Consider the following 20,085-nt stretch of genomic DNA (forward strand, 5'->3'; position numbering starts at 1 on the left):
GGAATTGGTCGATCCCGTTGGTGGCGGGCATCATGGTGGGCATCAGCAGACAATATGGTGAGAAACCCAATATTGGTTTCACACCATCATGAGACCAGTTTGCAATCGTCCACTCCGCCCGTCAATGGCGGGCTGCGCTTCCCGCCGTCCAACGTTGGGAGCTTAATTTTAATACATTTGCATCTCATTATTCTGCCCTCATGCCAGAATCACCACCACCACCTCCACCACCCCCACGTCAAATTTACCTCCCACGTCAGCGTGACTTCAGAACGGCGTGATTTACGATTGCCTTTAAAAGTTGTGCACCTGGCAAGCTGAACTTCGAAGGGAACTCAGAGCTGAGTGCACACAACCTTGCGCAGTGCTCGCGAACATCGTCCATAGGACATCAAGGAAGAGGTGCCGCGCATTCGGTGGAGGGGCACAGGCAGCACAGGCTGAAGGAAATACACAAGCATACACATGCCGGGGTGGATGGGCGGTGGACGAGAGGGCTGAGGGAAGCAGCCATGCACTTGGAAAAGCTTGTCAAAAGTGAGCACTCTTCTGCAGCTGAGACAATTCAGCAGCAGCTCTGTTGACATGCTTGGAGTTGGGCCTCTGAAGCTTTTCTGCCCACTCAAACAATATTAAAGCATGAATGTTCCATCAAATGTTCCAGAACTTTTCACCCCTTGAGTACAGACTGCAAATTAATGTGTATTTTAGGGAGCAGCAGTACAATTGGCCAACTGGGCAAGTTGCACGATCCCTTGCAAAAGGTGGGCATGACACAGTCACTGGTGGAGGCACTCAGAGCCCCTTGCAATGTTTTTATTAAGGTTTGGACCAGTATCCCTCATGGTTCAAGCTAACAGCGCAGCCTTGCAGTGCGGGTTAGGAGAATGCTTGCGCCTGAGCTGAGAGCACAGCATGCAGTCAGTGGCCGAAGCTGCAGCCAATTGGTCAAGTGGAGTGGGGCAGGGTGGGTGGGGTTTAGGACAGCCATGAAGTGCACTACACATTAGCCATCCAAGTGGTGGCTAGTGTGTAGTGCACTTGCCAGCGCTCTGCTGCACGTGTGAAGGGGCCTTCAGACTTAACTAAGAGAGGTTCTTAGAACACCCCGCATTTCTCTCTTTGATCCTGCAGGAGGAGAACATCAGGATTATGGAGACTGCTGATCTAGTGGTCTGCCTTATGGCTTACAGGAAGCAGAGAAGAAGAAGAAGAGAGCGATGGAGATGCCTGAGTAACAAAGGAAGGAGCACCACCCTCAAGATGAAGGGGTGGCAGGGCCTGCTGCGCACGTAGCTGAAGATCCACAGAGAGCCGTTACTCATAGGCGCCTCACTAGACCCAGGGTCTTTAGATAGCGCCTGTCATTCCAGTAAATGAATGACAACCATTGAGAAGAATTTTCCCCCCATTGGGGGGGGGGAAAGTACAGAAGCGGGCATGGGCAGGCGCGCCTCCAATTTGCCATTTTACATGGGCAGGCCAAGGCCCGCCCAGCATGACGTCCGCCAGGAAGCGCTATGCGCTCCCTGTGCGGGCGGGGGTGGGGGGGTTCCCTCAGCCGAGCGTGCGCTCTTTCACACATGCGCACGATAGAGCGCACTCATCTCCCTGAGGCTAAGTGCTGCCTCAGGGAGATCGGTGCCAAATTTAAAAATGGTAAGAGTGTAAAAACAAAATGTCCCTGACATGTCCCCCATGTGACAGTATTACGTGAGTTGGGACATGTCCATCACTTTAAAGCATACATTTATTAAACTTTTTAAAACCCTCATGAAACCTCATCCTGCCTGTGGATGAGGTTTCATGCTTTTTCTGAAGCCCGCCAGGGCTCCCGGCCTGTCTGCCAACCTTAAGGTTGGACGGGCAGGTCCATTATTTACTTTAATGACTTTGTCAATGGCCTCAATTGGCCATTGACAGGTCGGCTGATGCGCAGCTGATTCAGCTGCGCCCCCGCCGACCTGCAAATGGAAATGACGCGGGGTGACATCGGGAGTTCCGCCCGACGTCATCCCCCATCATTTTACGTGTCGGTGAGCAGGCCCCGCCCCCCGCTCGCCAACCTAAAGATCCTGCCCATTGTTGCCGATGACGATGTTGCACATGAACATATGCCCCCTGCTGCAGGATTAAGTGCCACAGGAACAAGGAGGGCAACCACAGTCAGTGGCTATGAAAATTACCACAGAGCTCAATTTTTACACCAGCGGCTCCTTCCAGGGCTCCACAGGTGACCTATGTGGGATCTCGCAAGGGTATCCAGGAGGTCACGGACGCCATTTTTGTGAAGGCACAGAACTTTCACCCAGGATCAGGAAAGCAGGGAAGCAAGAGCGCTGGTTTTCCACAGATGCAGGATGCCATCGGCTGCACCCACATGGTGCTTATATCGCCATGGCAACAAGCAGTCAACTATGTCAATTGCAAGGGCTTCTACTCGCTAAATGTTCAGCTGGTGTGCGACCACCACAAGCACATCCTACAGGTCTGCGCCCGATTCCCAGGGAGCGTCCACGATCCCTACATCCTCAGCAGGTCTCAGATCCCTGACATCTTCCGGGATCTAGAGAGGATGCAGGGTTGGTGCCTCCAGGACAAGGGCTACCCACAGAGGGTGTGGCTGGTGATGCCCATGCGGTGGCCTGGGACTCCAGCAGAGTGAAGGTATAATGAGACTCATGCCACGACACGGACTTTCGTGGAGCAAACAATAGGCAACTTGAAAACGAGGTTCCGGTGCCTTGACAGGTCCAGTGGAGCACTGCAATACAGATCACCGAGGGTGTCGTGCATCATCGTCGCTTGCTACGTGCTACACAGCCTGGCACTGCACGGGGGGAGGACCTTGCTGAGGAGGAAATGGAAGAGCTGCATATCTCATCTGGTGAGGGGGATGTCGAAGGGGATGAGGGTGATGAGGTCCTCGAAGGCGAGGATGCCAGCGATGGGGCCATCGCACCGGCCAGATGAGACAGGTGCGTTCAGGAGGCCCACATAGCCGCAAGGACGTGAAGGATGATGACGAGATGCAATGAGGACAGTCCCGACATCCTCACCTTGCAGCTATGAACATTTAACTCCTGTGTGGCTGATGGCAGCGCACATACCCTCAATGCTCAGGCTCATGTCATGGAGACACAGCGGAGACCCTAATAGTCGCTAGATTCCAGGGGGATGATGACAATACGCTGTGAGGACAATCCATAGATCTTCACATTGCTTCTGCGAATGTCTGACTCCTATCTGGCTGAGGGCAGCTCGCTTGCGCCCTGTGATCAGGGCCATCTCATGAAGATGGAGCCGTGAAACTTTAAAATCACCTGAACCTTTGTCTGCCTTCAGCACCTGACCCCTTCAGGACCACACCGCCACCAGGCACAGATGCTGAGGAGGTGAGGGCCAGCCGCACCTCAAAGGTACTGAGAGCACACAGAGAGAATGACGGTACTCTGACACCTGCCCACTACATTCTGGCAGCAACAACAAGCACCATCGAGGTGCAGGCATCACTAATGTGTCCAGTGAGTGTGAGGCCAGACCATCACTGTGGTCTGAAGGTTACACAGTGCACAGGGAAAAGGCCCTGGACTGAGACACCTGCCTTTATCTTGTGCAGGAACCAAGGTTTCACATCTGAGTGACACAAACACTGCTCAGCATAACAAGGAGCCATGGACAAAGAGATATTCTATACAATAGATATACAATAGTGAACATTATGTACAAGTGATTAACACCTGTGCCCAGTCTGTGCAACTACATCTTCTTAACTTTCCTAACCCTGATGCTACGTCTTGATGCTCCCCGGACATCCACAGCAGAGGTGGAGGCAGCCTGCTGACTGCTACACCCTGTCTGTGATGACCTTGGCATGATTCCTCTGGAAGGCCGAGATCTGGAGGGCCCCGGTCTGCTTTGGGTGTCCTGCTGTGGGCCAGCTGCACCCTCCTCGGCCTGTGGAGCTGGAGATGATGGGGTTACAGGAAGAGGGGATTTGAATCAGCCGGATTCACCTGGGGTGGTGTGCTGCTGGTCCTCATCTGTATGGATGCCCAACGGCCCTTGGCTGACTCCTTGAGGAGAAGGGGCAGCTGAAGTGAGGTCGAGCTGCCCTGCACCCCTCTCAGGAGGCCAACTATTGCGTCAGTGATGGAGTTCCGCCCATGCAGCAGTGCAGAACCAATGTCCTGGACCAAGGCCTTCATGGCGGGTGCCTCTTGCCAATTTTGGACTCCTCCATCATCCCTTGAAATCTGAGGATTGCAGTGGACATCTCTTCATGAAGTTCCCGTGATTGTCTCTGCAGCTCCAGCAACTGATTGAAGACCGTGACCAGAGGCTCGTCATCTGACTCAGATTCAGCAGGTTCCTTGCCTCCAGCAGTCCTCCGGGTGATGGCGACCTTGGATGTCCCTGTCTCCGCCTGCTGTGGAACAGATTGTGTGCTGTGCTCACCAGATTGTGCTCCCAAAGCTGCTCTACAACTAGGTCCCACCGAGGTGTGTGTCGCTGCGCTGGTGGAGGGTGTGCGTGAGCGCTGATGGGTCATCAATGTTGCTGCCTTCAGGGTCCTCATCCGAGGTGCTCTCAGCACTGGTGTCGGGCTCAAGGTTGCCTAAGGGTGACATGGCAGAGGTGCCTAGGAGAGAAAATGGAGATTATTAGTGCTTGGCACTACACATAGATCAGTGGACTCAGAGTAGTGTTGACAAAGGAACGATGTGGTACAGGATCTTCATGTGGATGCTTGCCGCTGACCTCATCGTCGCCACAGGAATGAGGATCTTGATGTCCGACACTCCAGCCCCAGTCTAGGACTTCTCTCGGCAATTGTGCGGGGTCTTGTCCTGCATAAAGACAGATGGAAAGAGTGTGAGCAAGGTGCATGCCAGGCCAAATGAGAAGGATGCCAGGCATGCGTATGTGCTGAGTGGAGCCACAGACAGGCTGAGGAGGCAATCTCCAGAGGAGATGAGGCCAGATGGAGATGTGAGGGTGTGTGTGAGAGAGTGAGTGGTGATGTCCCTTGAGCTGGCAGTGAGTGAGATGCCAATGAATGTGTAATGGGCTTGTGAGTGGGTGAGTTGAGATTGATGAGATGGTTGATTTACCCTGGCGGTACGGATAAGATCATTCATCCTTTTTCTGTACTGGATGGCCGACCTCTTGTGTGCAATGTTGGTACTAACCACCTCCACCACTGCCTCCCAAGCTGGGGTGGTGAGACAGATGGACCTTCTGAGGCCACAGCAGGTGTAGAGGACATCACAGCGGGCTTCCACAGCATTCAGAGACACCCCAGGAATGTATCACTGAACCGGGGGGCTGCACTCTTCCTGGCTTTTGGGGCCATGTCTTCACTGTGCAGTCCTGGGCTGCAAGCATTGAGAACTGTGCATGCGGCTGCAGTTAAATATAGCGCCTGGCATGAGGAAGAGACGAGGTAACGGCATGGTGGGCAAATCGGAGGCCAGCCACCTGCGAGTCGGCATGTTTCCTGTGACTGCATCATTTATGAGGCAGGAAGGAGACGATACAGTGTGAAAACCCGCCATTGCAACCAGCAGGTAAAACACCTTTTTTCACATCCGTTACTTCACTTAGTGCAAATCTGGGACATTTCCACCCTCACTGTGCAATTCTGTTAAAGACTTCTCAGCTGAACAAAGATTCTGCCCTTTTATATATTTCTTCTCTCAGCATGACAAATGCATTTTCTGGGTTTCACAAAGATAGGCCCTGGGTATTTCCTTAAGGGTTCTCCTGGTCGGCTATCATGACTTCAGCAGAAGATTGGTGGAAGCACTGGATAGACACTTATAATGGGTCCTCTATAATTTTCCAAAGGTATGGTGGCAGATTGGGAGAACTCCCGAAGGAAATTGCCAGTAAAAATGTGTAACCACACTAATAGTTTCTCTTTAACGTAGTACATAGGTAAAAATGTAAAACACAAGTAAATTTCAGTGCAGCAAGTTTGCTTGTTAAAAAGAAACGGAGCAGAAAGCACAACTTACAGGTGAGCTTCAATCTATTTTAACGTGTGGAGTCCCTAATGGAGTTTTTCCACTTTCTTGCCTGTTCCTTTCCGTCTCTCCAAGCCAAGAGGGTGGATAAGTTAGGTTCTGTTCCAGGCTTCCTCCAAAGCTACACCAAGGCAAGAACTAAGCAGAGCTCAAAATTACCCATTGGTGACTCTTGCCTCGTTTTTCTACCTTCCCTCTCTAAGTATTGAAATTCCTGAAGTTTACTTGGTGACTCTGAAGAACGGTGTGATTGAGATAAGTTACTTAGTGAAATTGGTTAAATTGAATTATCATGCTACCTGGCCATGACACTGCTGGCTAAGACCTCACCTTACTTCAATACCACGCCCGGCATCAGCTACTTTGTTGATCACTGACATTTTTCCTTACCTTCCATACTAGTGTGACGTGTGTCTCCTTCGTCAAAGGATCACTGTCAATTAATCTCCAAAAATCAGGTCCTGTTGTAGGTGCTAAAGGAGTAAATATCAAAATAGTATTTAGATTTTAATGTGTTCAAGAGTGATAAATAATTCTCAAAATAGGGTGATGTCAAATCTGGAAATATATTAGTCCAGAAATAATGAAGGATGGATATGGAAAATAAAATAAAAATAGAAATATTGACTAATCAGCCTCTAAAGAGAAAGATAGATTAAAATTTTAGGCATACTATTGTTGCAATGCTGCATTCTCAGAATGTAGTTCAGTTAAACAGACATTATGACCACAAGCAAAAAATTCATTAACCACCCATTCTACAGGGCAGTCATGCCAGAATATGAAGGGCATTTTTTAAAAAAGTAATCTATTTTTGTGCTAAAGCAATAAACAGCAGTGCTGCAAAGTGAAACTCTTTTCTATTTTATGGCACTCAGTTCCCATAGCATGCACTCCTGTGTAAGAGACATTATATATTAGGTGCAGGGTAAAGATTCCTGGCCACAGGAATAGACCATGACACAAAACGGTTCCCTATTTCAGCAATAAATCACAATTGCATTTAAAGGAGCCATAAGATGTTTAGCATAACAAACAGAAAAAAACATTGTGATCTTTTGTGTTTTCTTTGAAGTTACGACAGAGAACAATGCCTGACGTTGACAATGGGTGCAATTAATGTGGACAGGTTTTTGTACAATGAATCATTTCTAAATGAATAGGATGACAGGTTTTCAGCTGTCATTTTTGTCCTCAAAAATAACAGCAGTCACATTGCAAATTTTTACTGAGTGTTCAAGAACTGAAAATGCTTATATTTACATATTTACAGTTATTTGCCAACTTTTATTCCGTCACGGAATTATAATTTTAATTATGAACTGAAATTGGGGTAGGCACCTCCTCATAACTCATTGGGTAATGTGCCAAAGGATGTTGTCGTGTTGCAATACAAGCCAGCAAACCAGCAAGGGGGAGTTGGCACTGGGGGTGGGGTTGGGAGGGATGTGGCAGTGGTAGTGGTATTGTCACTGGTAATCCAGAGACCTAGGGTAATGTTCTGGTGACCCAGGTTCGAATCCCACCCCAGCAGATGGTGGGATTTTGATTCAAAAGATTTAAAGTCTAATGATGACCATGGGCAGAATTTTATGTTCCATGGGTGGGTGCACACCCGATCTGATCAGGCATTAAGTAGCACGCAATGACGTCAGGCGAGCGTCCCAATGTCATCGCACACTTGCACGATATTTTGGTTGGCGGGCGTGTGCGAGTGTTGGCATCGCCCCCACCGACAATTAAGAGGCCTATTAGGGCCAGTAAACTAGCAATTAGACAGACTTTTTGCTGCCCGTCCAACGTTACGGTTGGCAGGTAGACGAATCAGCCAGGCAGCCTTTGCATTTTTGATAAAACCTCATCCACGGGTAGGATGAGGCTTCTGACATTAATTTTAAAAAACTGTTTTGACATAATTTTTATTATGTTTATGTTCATGTGTCTGAGTTCTATGTGGGAACATTTTTTTCCCAATTTTCAAACGCTATATTTTTGATTTTAAAATTCTTCAGCTCCCTGAGGCAGCTCTGTGCCTTCGGGGAGCTTTCAGTGCACACTCCCCCACACCTGCGCAGACTTTTGTGCTTGCCCTCCTCCCGCCCCCACCCCGGCAGTGCTGAGCTTCTCAGCACGGGTTTCACACTGGCTGGCTATTAATTGGCCAGCCAGCATGAAATTGCGGTGGGGGGCCGATCGCGAGTGGTGGGCCATTTCCCGGCCATCCCCAGGCCGCCCGATGACCCAAAAATCCTGTCCCATGAAACGATTGTCACAAAAACCCGTCTGGTTCATTAATGCCCTTTAAGAAAGGGAATCTGCCATCCTTACCCAGTCTGGCCCACATGTGACTCCAGACCCACAGCAGTGTGATTGAATCTTAAGTGCCCTAGCCCACCATGTGGACTGCAGTACCTCAAGAAGGCAACTCACCACCACCTTCTCAAGAGCAATTAGGGATGGGAAATAAATGCCCACCTCCCATGAACAGATATATAAATAAAGTCCCAGCCTCTATGGCTGATCTGGACTGTTAGCTCAACCTAGTTAAGTTAACCATGCGGTTAGACAATTTATCTAAGCTAGGGCGGAAAGAATTAGCCAGGGTTGCTACTACTGTTCCAGGGACCCCTATTGGAAAGTGTGTGTGAATATTGAGCAAGACCAAGATATCCATCTTGATTGGGCATTCTGTGAACACTCGAGTGTTTCAGCTCTGACATGAAGGATGAACATGGGTCAAGTCAGTCCATGGTTGGCAGAACTTGTGTGATTATACCCAAAGATGTGCCACTACCTTCAGCGAAAATGGGAAAACATAGAGGAAGGAGGAAACTAAAATGTAGCTAATGAACTGCATGTTATTTCTTTTATGTGGTAATTTGTAAAAATAAAAGTTGAAAAATATATATTTTTAAAAAAGTTTTGGTGCATTATTACAACCTGAAGGTGTTCATCAACAATTCATATAATTATAAGAAAATTTTAGTATCACTGAAAAGAGACATTTTGCTGAAGCTTTCCATCTGTCACTCGTCAGGACAAATGCAAGAATGCAAAATTTCAAACTATCACAACAATTTATACTACAGGAGAAAAGGGTGCTGATTGGTTGGGAAGCTGACTCTGATTGGCCGAAGTATTGCCATGGAGAAAGCAATGGGGAACTATAAAATCTGGCATTCTTGCGTCTGTCCTTATGAGCGCATATTGAAAAGCTTTGGCAACATGTCTCCCTTTTCAGTAATATTCAAGAATTTTAGTAGATGCTTCCATGATGATTATGCTAAGAGTTTACCCTGGATATCAGCAAGATTTGTGCTCACTAAACTGCTCCATTCACTCTGGTATCCAGGTCCTTCAAACCTTGAACAACGTACCCGAACCATGTACGTAATACAAGGATCTGCTACTTCAGTAAGGACTGATGTTTTATTGACAGCGAATAAAGTCTGCAAAGTAAAACAGTAATGCTGATCAGTGTACAAACAAGATGAGAGGAAATATATTTCACCTTTTGGTCCTAATATGTGATGAATGAATGAAAAAGGTTCATACTGTTAGGGGATATAGCAACGTTAGAAAAAAATAACATTCTCCACTTTCAAGATTTTTAAAAATATAAAGCACGGACTCATAAGTTTTGCCTAGAAGACATTTCAATGAGTAAGTGATCTGCTTTAAGTAGTGCTGAGTCTTGGTAGCTGAGTTAACTGACCTCAGCTGGTGGTACCATGGAGATGCTGGAAGTGAACTCAGCATCCCTGAGGTAATAATGGGGTGGTGGTGGGCAAGGGAAAGGAAAATCAGATATAATTCCTTCTCCTAATCACTTTTGAAGGATCCCTAATGGAAAGTCTGTCGGGTATGTGTGTAACATTCGGAGAAAAAAACCCATCAAACTTGATTGTGATGGCCTCCATTGTAAAATAGCTCTGCCTACATTATTAAGGCTTCCAGAGGATGAACGGCCACATAAAATTGTTGGCGCTGTTAATACCTCTGACATTTCATTCAAAATCACCCAATGCATAAAAGTAACAGGTAGGAATCCATTTAGAGTTCTTACAGAAGTGAATGTTCTGGAGGTAAGTTTTCATCGCCAAAACACTTTTTCTTTTAAGATTTAAATTAAAACAAGGTTTTATCTTACTTTGCACACAGAACACAAGCATTTTTCATATTTTATGAATGCACAATGATCAGCGCAATTTGAAAATACAACAACTTTTGAAATGTAATTGTAAGAATATATGGAATATGAAAATCAAATACCCCCATTAAGCCTGCTCTTGCAATAATTTGATCAATCCATCAATATATAGTGAATACACTTTATCTAACTCCTTCATTCAATTTCCAAAGCAAGGAACCACATTAAAGAAGGGGAGGTGATAACAGGTCTTTAGGACTTTAAGATCTGTGAATCTTCCCCAGTTTACAAAAATAATGATTAAAACTCCAGAGCATGAATTCAAACTTACTCCTGCAACTGGAATAGAAAATCACACAAATGCCACACACTGTAAAAAAAATACACCATTTAACGTCTTGTGGCTCAGTTGGTAGCATTGCTGCCTCTGAGCCAGAAGGCCCTCAGTTGAAGTCCCACTTCATGACTTGTTGACCACAGAAGGAGTGTTCATGACATGGTTCAACAGGCTGTGATTCAGTCTGCAATCCTTTAAGCACTTCGCTGCATTTTCCAAGGGGAGGAAAGAGTGCAAAGATACGTAAAACAAACAAACAATTGTATATAGAGTATATTAACAATGATGAGTTGAATTTAATCGAGTTTTTGGAGTTTGGATGGTGAATGTATATTTCTGTCCTGACAGTTTATATCTTGGTTTCGAACTTCCAACTGCTTAACATTGACCCTTCATTCACCTAAATATTACTTTAGGTTAAACCATTTCCTGACATTCCTAATATCACCAGTCACATCCCCCCACAGCCAATGTGCCACATTACCCAGTGAAAAATACATCTAGTGTCCTTGATCCTTCCCCGCACCCACTCAGATGCAATTCAAAATACAGTTGTGATCAACTGGTCAAAAGCATTATTGGTGGACCCTTCCACCAACCAGGCACCCCTTACTTTGAGCACCCATTTCTGTCTCCCTTCCACTGCCTCCCATCTAAACACCCATGTCTTCTGGTACCTTCCCCTTTCTTTTTACTTCCTCCTATGCTTGTCAGGATGGATCTTCCACCCTGATGCTACCCACAAAATCCTTCTTTCTGCACCAACTAGTCGCATTCTCTCATCTAAAAGGAAAAAAGATACACAGAGAAACTTAAGAAAAGGGAAGCAATTCAAAATAACAGGAAAAGAAGGAAAGAGAAGAAACAAGAGAAAGGAAACAAGTGCCAGAGAATAAAAGGCACACAGTCAGAACAGTCAAAGTGGATAAAATTGGCCTTGGGCTTTGGAGTTCAATGGGTGCTAGCAAAATTCAGACCATCTTACACTTCACCTGACTTTCTTACCATTGAAGTTAATAGAAAAGGAAATTGAACAGGGTGTAAAGGAGGCTGCTGATTCACTACACTCATTGTACGCAGCCGCTCAAGGTGAATTTCATCCTCAGAGAGAGAATTTGCAACAGAGACAGTAAGAGATATAACATTTTCTCTGATTTACCATTGGCAACATCATGAGAAATCCTCTCATTAAATCATAAATATACTCTTCAATAAGGACCTCAACAAGCATCAAACCAAATGCATTGCCCAATTTGTTACTGTTGACCAAGACCCTTGCACCTAAAAATAAATTATCCAAGAAATTATGCCACCACACAGCTTCCTAAGCCTTCAGACAGGAATCACATGCTCATTAGGAGCAATTCGTCAGTGCCCACATATTAGTACATGCCAAAAAACAAAATCTGTATGCAGTACTCACACCTGAAACAGGCATTAGTTTCTTTTTATTTGCATAAAGAAGGGTTCAACAACTGTTGAAAGTGCCAGTGCAAGATTAGTTTGCCCTGAGATAGCTCAGGAATACCAGGTCTACGTGCAGCCTAAAGGGGAGCCCTCAAAGAGATCCAAAAAGGACCTGCTAGACTGCAATCAACAAGGGATATTTTTAAAATATTACTACCTGACCATGGACCTCCTGAACCTCCTGACCCCGCATTCAAAGAAAGACAAGCTACTACCAGCCATCACTACCTTTCCCACAACTGCTGCCAAGAACTGACACATCTAAATTTCAAGGCATTCTAGTAATGTTTTAAGTTTAATATTTAAGGTTAGAGATGCCACTACTATATATTATAGAACAATGTGTGGGTGGGAACAACTGCAATGGAAGTAGTCATATCTCAAAATATCAGATGAAAATAAACCACTCAAGCGTTGCTATTGGAGTTTGTAACATCATCTGAGCCCTTCAATGAGATTATTTTGTTGTAATCACTCCCACTCACCCAATTGCCTTCCTATGACTGACAGCAAGATATCCAGCATTCTCTATACAACATCCAGCAAGGAAATTACAGCAACGTTTTTAAAAAAAATTAAAAGTTGACAACATGAAACTTATCCGGAACTTCATCACATTATTGTGATTCTAGATATAGACCGCAGACAAGAATTCTCAAGGTTGTTATGAAGGTTAAATTTACCTTGGTGTTGAGAGTGGGGTTCAGGAGTTTTAACTTCTGACAGATCTCAGAGCTTTTGTGCATACACAGGCCAGCAGCACCTTTTACGTTCATTGGGCGCAGTGAGCCTGTATATAAGAAAAACGGCACGAAAACCCAAGTCAGGTGACTGGGAGTGGAGCGCCATTGAAGAGCCTCAGGCAGGGGACAGGGAGAGGGGACAGGGCGAGGTCCCAAAAGAAGAGTCCCAGAGAGGAGTCAGGGACAGGAAAAAGGTTGTAGTTCAATTAAAAATAGGGGAGCAGCGAAACAGGTTCCAAACAGGAAAAGGGTTGCGGGGTGCAGACTTCAACTGAAGAAAGCAGCCAAAGCTGACTCTTTGCTGCAGGGGCAAAGGTACCCCTTTGGATCAATAGTGTTCTGCTCGGCGTGGCCAAAGATCCGAAGTTGTGCTTGTGAGTTGGTGCTTGGGCGCACACCCAAGAATCCAAGGGAACGGAATCTTGGGAGACAAGATGGAAACTCTGTGAGGTGGCCGGTCGCTGATGCCGTCCAAGCTGGAGCGACTTTTGGGGAGAATTTGCAGTTTAGATCTTTGAAGGTGAAAACTGGAATCCCTCATGACAGACGCAAGGTTTCAACAAGATTGGCTGACTCACAGTCTGGGATTTTCCATGCCCGCCAGCGTCGGGCGTGTTCAGTGGCGTGAGTGGGCAGTATGACGTGATCAGTTTCACGATGGCGTGAAACCAGTTCACAATTGTCCGCTCTTTCCCACCATCGGACGTCGAGAGCCTCATTGTAATACATCTGCATATCATTATTAGACCAGCTGCTGGAATTGTCCCGCCCGCTGGATCATCCGTCCACATCAGCGGGAAAGCACGCCGACGCGTTTCACAACAGTACATAAAAGGCAGGCTGCACTTTGAGGGGAACTCGGAGCTGAGTGCACAGCAACGTTGTGCAATGTTTGCCAGGGTCGCCTGTTGGACTTCAAGCTTGAGGGGCGCTGAGGGGTTTGGGGGGTAAGGACAGTCCTGCCTTTGAAGCGACTTGTGGGGTGGGGTGAGGGGGAGAAAGGGCTGCCTTGCAGCTGAGGCGAGTTGTGGGAGATGGGGGGGGGTGGTGGGGGGTGGTAAGAGCTGCCATGTGGTTGAGGTGATTTGGTGGAAGGGGAGTTAAGAGCAGCCCTGCCATTGAGGCGACTTGTGGGGGTGTGGGCCAAGGGTTGCCTTGCGGTTGAGGCAACTTGTGGGGAGCAGGGAGAGGGCAAGGGCTGCCCTGCCTTTGAATATAGCACACAAGGGGTGGGGGGGTAGGGTGGACAAGGGAAAGCGGTCATGCATGAGGGAAACCTATATAAAGTCACCATTCCTCTGCAGCTGAGATAGTTCAGGCACAGCCACATTGATATGATTGGAGTCGGGCTTCTAACTTATCTGCCCATTCAAGCAACACAGAGACATTAAGGTGCCACCAAGTGCTCCAAAGCTTTTCATCCCCACCACCCGCCACCCCCTCCCCCCGGCACAGACTGCAAATTCATGAGCATTTTAGTGGACTGCAGAACAGTTGGATGAGTGCACACGTTGTACAATCTCCTCATTAAAGCTGGACATGGAGCAGTCACTGGTGGAGGCGCTCACAGCCCCTTACAATTTTAGCATCTCGGTTTGGACCAGTCTCCCCCATGGTTCAAGCTAACAGTGCAGCCTTGCAGTGCGGGCTATGAGAATGCCTGTGCCTGCGCCTGAGCACAGCATGCAGTCCAGTGGCAAAGCTGCAGCCAATCGATTGGGTGGAGTGGGGTAGAGGTGGGTGGGGATTTGGGCAGCCATTCAGCGCACTAATCTCTGGCCATCCAAGTGGTGCCCAGCACTCTCTGGGAAGCATTCAGGGGGCTTCACACTTAACCAGGACAGGTTCTTAGTACACCCATGCTAACCACATGTCTCTCTCTTTCATCCTGCAGGATGAAATCCATCAGGATCATGGAGCCTGGTGAACTAGCTGTATGCCTGATGGCCTATAGAGAGCGAAGATGATGGAGGGGTGAGCGACTGAGGCTCCTGGTTGCGCAGAGGGAGGAGCAGCAACCTCAGGAAGAAAGGGCGGCTGGGGCTCCCGCACATACTGCCGAAGAGCCACAGTGAGCTGTCGCTGGTCTGCACCTAGCGACACCCAGGGTGTATAGACGCCACCTTTCATTCCTGCAGATGACAGAGAACCAGTGTCATCGAAGACCGCGGATGTCTGGGGAACTGGTCAGTCACATCTGCCAGTTATTGCAGGACTTGGCGCCGCATGGACATGGAGGGCACCCACTGCCAGTAGCTATGAAAGTGATCGCGGCACTCAATTTCTATGCCAGTGGCTCCTCCCAGGCCTCGACAGGTGACCTCTGTGGGATCTCACAAGCCACCACCCACAATTGCATCCATGAGGTCACGGATGCCATCTTCACGAGGGTGCACAACTTTGTGTATTTCGCCCTGGACCAGGACAGCCAGGATGCAAGGGCCATTGGATTGGCACAGATCTTAGTTTCCCACAGGTGCAGGATGCGGATCAACTGCACTCACATAACACTCAGATCTCCATCGCTACACTCTGTCAACTACATCAACCGCAAAGGCTTCCACTCACTGAATGTGCAGCTGGTATGCAACCACCAGAAACACATCCTGCAGGTGTGCACACGGTTTCCAGGAAGTGTGCATGACGCCTACATCCTGAGTAGGTTTCAGATCCCTGAAGTCTCCAGGGTCCACAGAAGCTACAGGGATGGCTCCTCGGGGACAAGAGCTACCTACAGAGGCCGTGGGTGATGGCACCCATGCAGCAGCCTCAGGCTGCAGCAGAGGAACAGTATAATGAGGCTATGCTGCAGCTCACAATTTGGTGGAGCAGACCATTGGGATACTGAAGATGAGGGGGAGAATTTTCACGTCGGCGTGCGGAGGCAGGCCCAACATGCCGGCTTGTAAAATGATGCGCAGTGATGTCGGGTGAGTGTCCTGACGTCACCATGCGTCATTCGGATCTGTCGTTTGGCGGGCGCGCGCCAGAGGCAGCTCCGCGCCCGCTGAACTGTCTAAGGCCTGTTAAGGCCACTAAAAAACCAATTAACGTAATTATCAATGCTGCCCATCCAACCTTAAGGTTGGCGGGCAGGCGAAGAGCCCAAGCAGCCTTTGCATTTTTCAGGAAACCTCATCCACGGGCCGGATGAGGTTTCCTGAAGGTTTTATTAATTAAATAAATAAAATTTTCACATTTCATAAACATGCCCCAGCTCATGTGACACTGTCACATGAGGGGACATGTCTAAATAATTTTTATGTTTCTTTATTCAAAAATTTCAATATGTACTTAATCCCCCTGAGGCAGCTCGCACTATCTCAGAGAGATTTCTGCACTCTTTCGTGCGCATGCGTGAAAGACCGCAGGCTCCAACTCTCCCTCTTCCCTCCGCCCACACAAGTAGCGCTGAGCGCTACCAGCCATATGTCACGCTGGGCAGGCATTAATTGGCCCGCCCACGTAAATTGGCGCCGCGGAGCCGATCATGGGCGGCGATCAGCTCCACGCCCGCCCGTGCCCTCTCCTGACTGACCCGCCCAACAGGAGAAAGTTCTCCCGAGGTTCCAGTGCCTGGACCGGTCTGGTGGAGCCCTGCAATACAGTCCGCAGAGGGTGTCACACATCATCATCGTCTGCTGCACACTTTACAACCTGGCACTGCAATGGGGAGAGGAGCTGGCTGAGGAGGAGATGAAGGAGCTGCAAGTCTCCTCCAATGAGGATGACGCCAACTTGGATGAGGGTGAGGAGGTTCTTGAAGGTGATGATGACAGGAATGAGGCCCTGGCACTGGCCAGGCGAAGCAGGCGTGCTCAGGAAGCCCTCATAGCTGCTAAATATTTGGAGGATGATGACGACATGCAGTGAAGTGATCTCATGGATCCTCACACTGAATCTGTGAACGTTTGACTCCAGTCTGGCTTATGGCACATACCCTCTGTGATAATGCTCCTGTCATGGAGATGCAGTGGAGGCCCTAATAGTCACTCGATTGCAGGAGGATGATGACGACATGCAGTGAGGACACTCCATTCTCGCCTCTGAGAATATCTGACTCCTGTCTGGCTGAGGGCAGCTCGCTTGCTCTCTGTGATCAGGGTCATATCATAGAGATGCAACCATGAAACTTTAGAGGCATCTGATCCTTTGTCAGCCTTCAGCACCTGACCCCTTCAGGAGCGCAGCGTCACTGGTCACAGGTGCTGGAGAGATGGGGACCAGCCCCACCTTAGAGGTGCTGAGAGCACACAGAGAGAATCAGAGAATTCTGAGGTGCCTGCCCATGACATTCTGGCAGCAATGGCCAGCACCGCCAAGGTGCTGGCATCATGATTGTGTTCAGGGAGTTTAAGGCCTGACCACTTTGGTCTGAAGGCTGCACAGGAAAAAGGCCGTGGACTGAGACACCTGCCTTTATCTCGTGCAGAAAGGTTTCACATCTGAGTGACATGAACACTGCTCATCAGAACAAGGAGCCATAGGCAGGGAGACATTCTTGGGAGTCTATTGGCAACAGTGAACATTATGATTAGCCCCGTGCCCAGGCTGTGCACCTAATTCTTCTTAATTTTCCTAGCCCTGCCATTAAGTCTTGGTGCTCCCTGGACAGCCACCACAGAGGTGGAGGCAGCCTGCTAACTGCTACACCCTGTCTGTGATGACCTTGGCGGGTGTCCACCGAGGTTTGGAGGACCCCGACCTGCTTTTGGGGGCCTGCTATGTGGCAGTGGCACATTTCTTGGCCTGTGGAGCTGGAGCTGCTGAGGTCACAGGAAGAGGGGATTCGAATGGGCCAGACACTCCCGGAGTCACCTGGATGGATGGCCCTGGATGGTGCACCTGCTGGTCCTCCTCCCTATGTAAGCCCAAAGGCTCCAGGCTGATGCCATGAGGAGACAGGGTAGCTGGAGTGAGATCGAGCTGCCCTGTACTCTTCTTGCATACACACTGTTGGATGCCAACTATGGCATCAGTGATGGAGTTCAGCCCACGCTGCAGTGCAGAGGCGATGTCCTGGATCAAGCTCCATGGCGGCCGCCATCCTACTAGGGTTGACCTCGTTGTGTTGGCATGCCGGCGCTACCACCTCAGAGTGAAGGCAGACAGACTCCTCTGTCGTGCCTTGGAATCTGAGGAATACAGCAGACATCCCTTCCTGTTGTTCCTGTTCCTGAGCTTGCCTTTGCAGCTCCAGCAACTGTGACATGACCGAGTCCAGAGGCTCGTCATCTGACTCGGGCTCAGCAAATTTCTGGCCTCCAGTAGTCCTCCGAGTGCCAGTCACCTGGGAAGAGTCCCTGCTGCTGCCAGCTGTGGATCAGACAGTGTGATATGCTCATCAGATTGTGATCCTCTGTCTATTCTAAAGCTAGGTCCCACCGAGGTGTCTGTCTCTGCACTGGTAGAGGGTGAGGGTGAGCGCTGTGACAGGACTTCAAGGAGGGTGCCTCCAGATTCCTCTTCAGAGGTTTCTTCAGGGTTTGATTGGAGGCCCTGGGTCATGGGCTCTGTTGACTGTTTCCCATTTGTGCCTGCGGAAGCAAGGGGAGATAATTAGTGCATGGCCGTAGCCTGTGAAACAGGACACATCACTCACAGCATGGTTGTCTGATGCATGTTGCACTGCTGCATCCTCACTTGGTAGAGCACCACCGACCTTACTGTCAGCACAGGACTGGTCCAGATCCTCACTGGCCGCTGGATGGTTCTGTTTTCAAAGTCCGTGAGGACCTTGATTTCAGGCATTCCGCCATCAGTCTGCAACTTCTCCCTGTTGTTGTGTGCCAGCTTGTCCTGCATGATTAGAGATGGAGAAAGTGTAAGCAGGGCACCTGCCAGGCCAGATGATAAGTATGCCTGGCCTGTGTGGGTGGTAAGTGGTCCATGGACGGGATGAGGACAATAAAGTTGTGCGAGAGAATCAGCAGTGAGTGAGGGTCCTGTGGATGTGTGATGGATTTGTGAGTGTGTGAGTTGAGAGTAATGAGAAAAGAGACTTACCCTGGCAGAACGGAGGAGATCATTCATCCTCTTGCAGCACCGGGTGAAGGAAATTGACACTAACCACAGCTCTACCGCATTCCAAGCCTGGTTGGTCACACCACTGCCCGTCCTGCAGCCAGGGCAGGGGTAGAGGACATCTTGACGGGACTCTACAGCATACAAAAGGTACTCCAGTGATGTGTTGCTGAACCTGGGGGCTGCAATCTTTTTGCCTTTCAGGGCCATGTCTTCCTTGCAGCAGTTGTGGTGTGGAGGCACTGAGGTGTGTGCGTGCGGCTGGACTTTAAATATAGCGCCCGGTGTGATGGAGCGGCGAGATCCACCAAATGACAGCCCGCCAGCCATGGAAACGGTAAGTTTCCCGGGAATGCGTAAATAATGTGGCGGGTTTGGGATGATATGGCGTGAAAACCCACCATTGCGGCTGGTGGGTAAAACATTGTTTTACCCGTCCCTACTGCACTTGGTGCAAATCTGGGATGATTCCGCCCAGTGTTACTGGGTGGGTTGTTGAGAAATCTGCGGACTCTGTCTTGGTTGCATCTGCATTTATTGTGTAGTGTGATATGTTTGACCATAGTTTGCCAGTTAATTCACATGAATCTCATGCTTACCCTGAACTTTAGAGTATAAAATAGATATTGTAAATTGTTTTATCTTTCTGACCCTGTATAGTAAAGTTTATTTTTGTTTGTTCAAAATCTTGTGGCTTTATTCACTGAGCAAGTGTCTGGAATCTCAAACTTTGACTACTTTAAACAAAACCTCCCTAACTGGATCTTACTAACAACTTGGGGGTCTGGTCTATGATTATAACAAGGTTTAAAAGGCTAATGGAACAAACATAAATCCAGTATTTTGACCCTTTGCAAAAAAAAATCCAAATCAGTAAGGTGTACGACTTGGAAAGGAACTTGGAGGTGGTGGTGTTCTGGTAATTTTTTTATTATTCATTCGTAGGATGGGGGCATCACTGGCAAAACCAACATTTATTGCCCATCCCTAATTGCCCTTGAGAAGGTGATGGTGACCTATCACTTCAGTATGTGTGGTGTAGGTATACTGTTGCGAATATCTAGCTCGTGGTTCATGTGCTTTGGAATATAACTTTTAGTTTCAGGAATATAACTTTTTAGATTGTAGGTTAAAAAGGTCATGTTCGAAGAGAGAAAGCTATAAAACAGCAGATGGGTTTACTTAGTTAAAGAGCTGGAGACATGGTGTCAGCAATCCCTGCAAGAAGTGCAGTCCAGAGAGATGTTTTTGTTTTGGGAGTTAGATCTAAATTAGTTTAAAAGTATTTAATAACATCTAAAACCCATTTACTTCATCAGATCAAAGAAGAAATTG

The 20,085-nt window shown here is 48.2% G+C and overlaps 1 protein-coding gene across 2 annotated transcripts in view; it reads right to left on the minus strand.

The window, feature by feature from the left end:
• The window catches only part of lepr (leptin receptor), a 164,290-nt gene that overhangs the window by 38,760 nt on the left and 105,445 nt on the right, over positions 1-20,085 (minus strand). For both annotated transcript variants that reach the window (XM_078561288.1, XM_078561287.1), the window contains exons 12-13: positions 9,325-9,478; positions 6,420-6,502 (exon numbers count right to left, since the gene is read on the minus strand). In XM_078561288.1, the coding sequence (XP_078417414.1) occupies positions 6,420-6,502; positions 9,325-9,478 (237 nt within the window). The remainder of the gene's footprint in view (positions 1-6,419; positions 6,503-9,324; positions 9,479-20,085) is intronic.

Source organism: Cetorhinus maximus, chromosome 17, assembly GCF_964194155.1.
Source record: "Cetorhinus maximus chromosome 17, sCetMax3.hap1.1, whole genome shotgun sequence".
Lineage (NCBI taxonomy): Eukaryota > Metazoa > Chordata > Chondrichthyes > Lamniformes > Cetorhinidae > Cetorhinus > Cetorhinus maximus.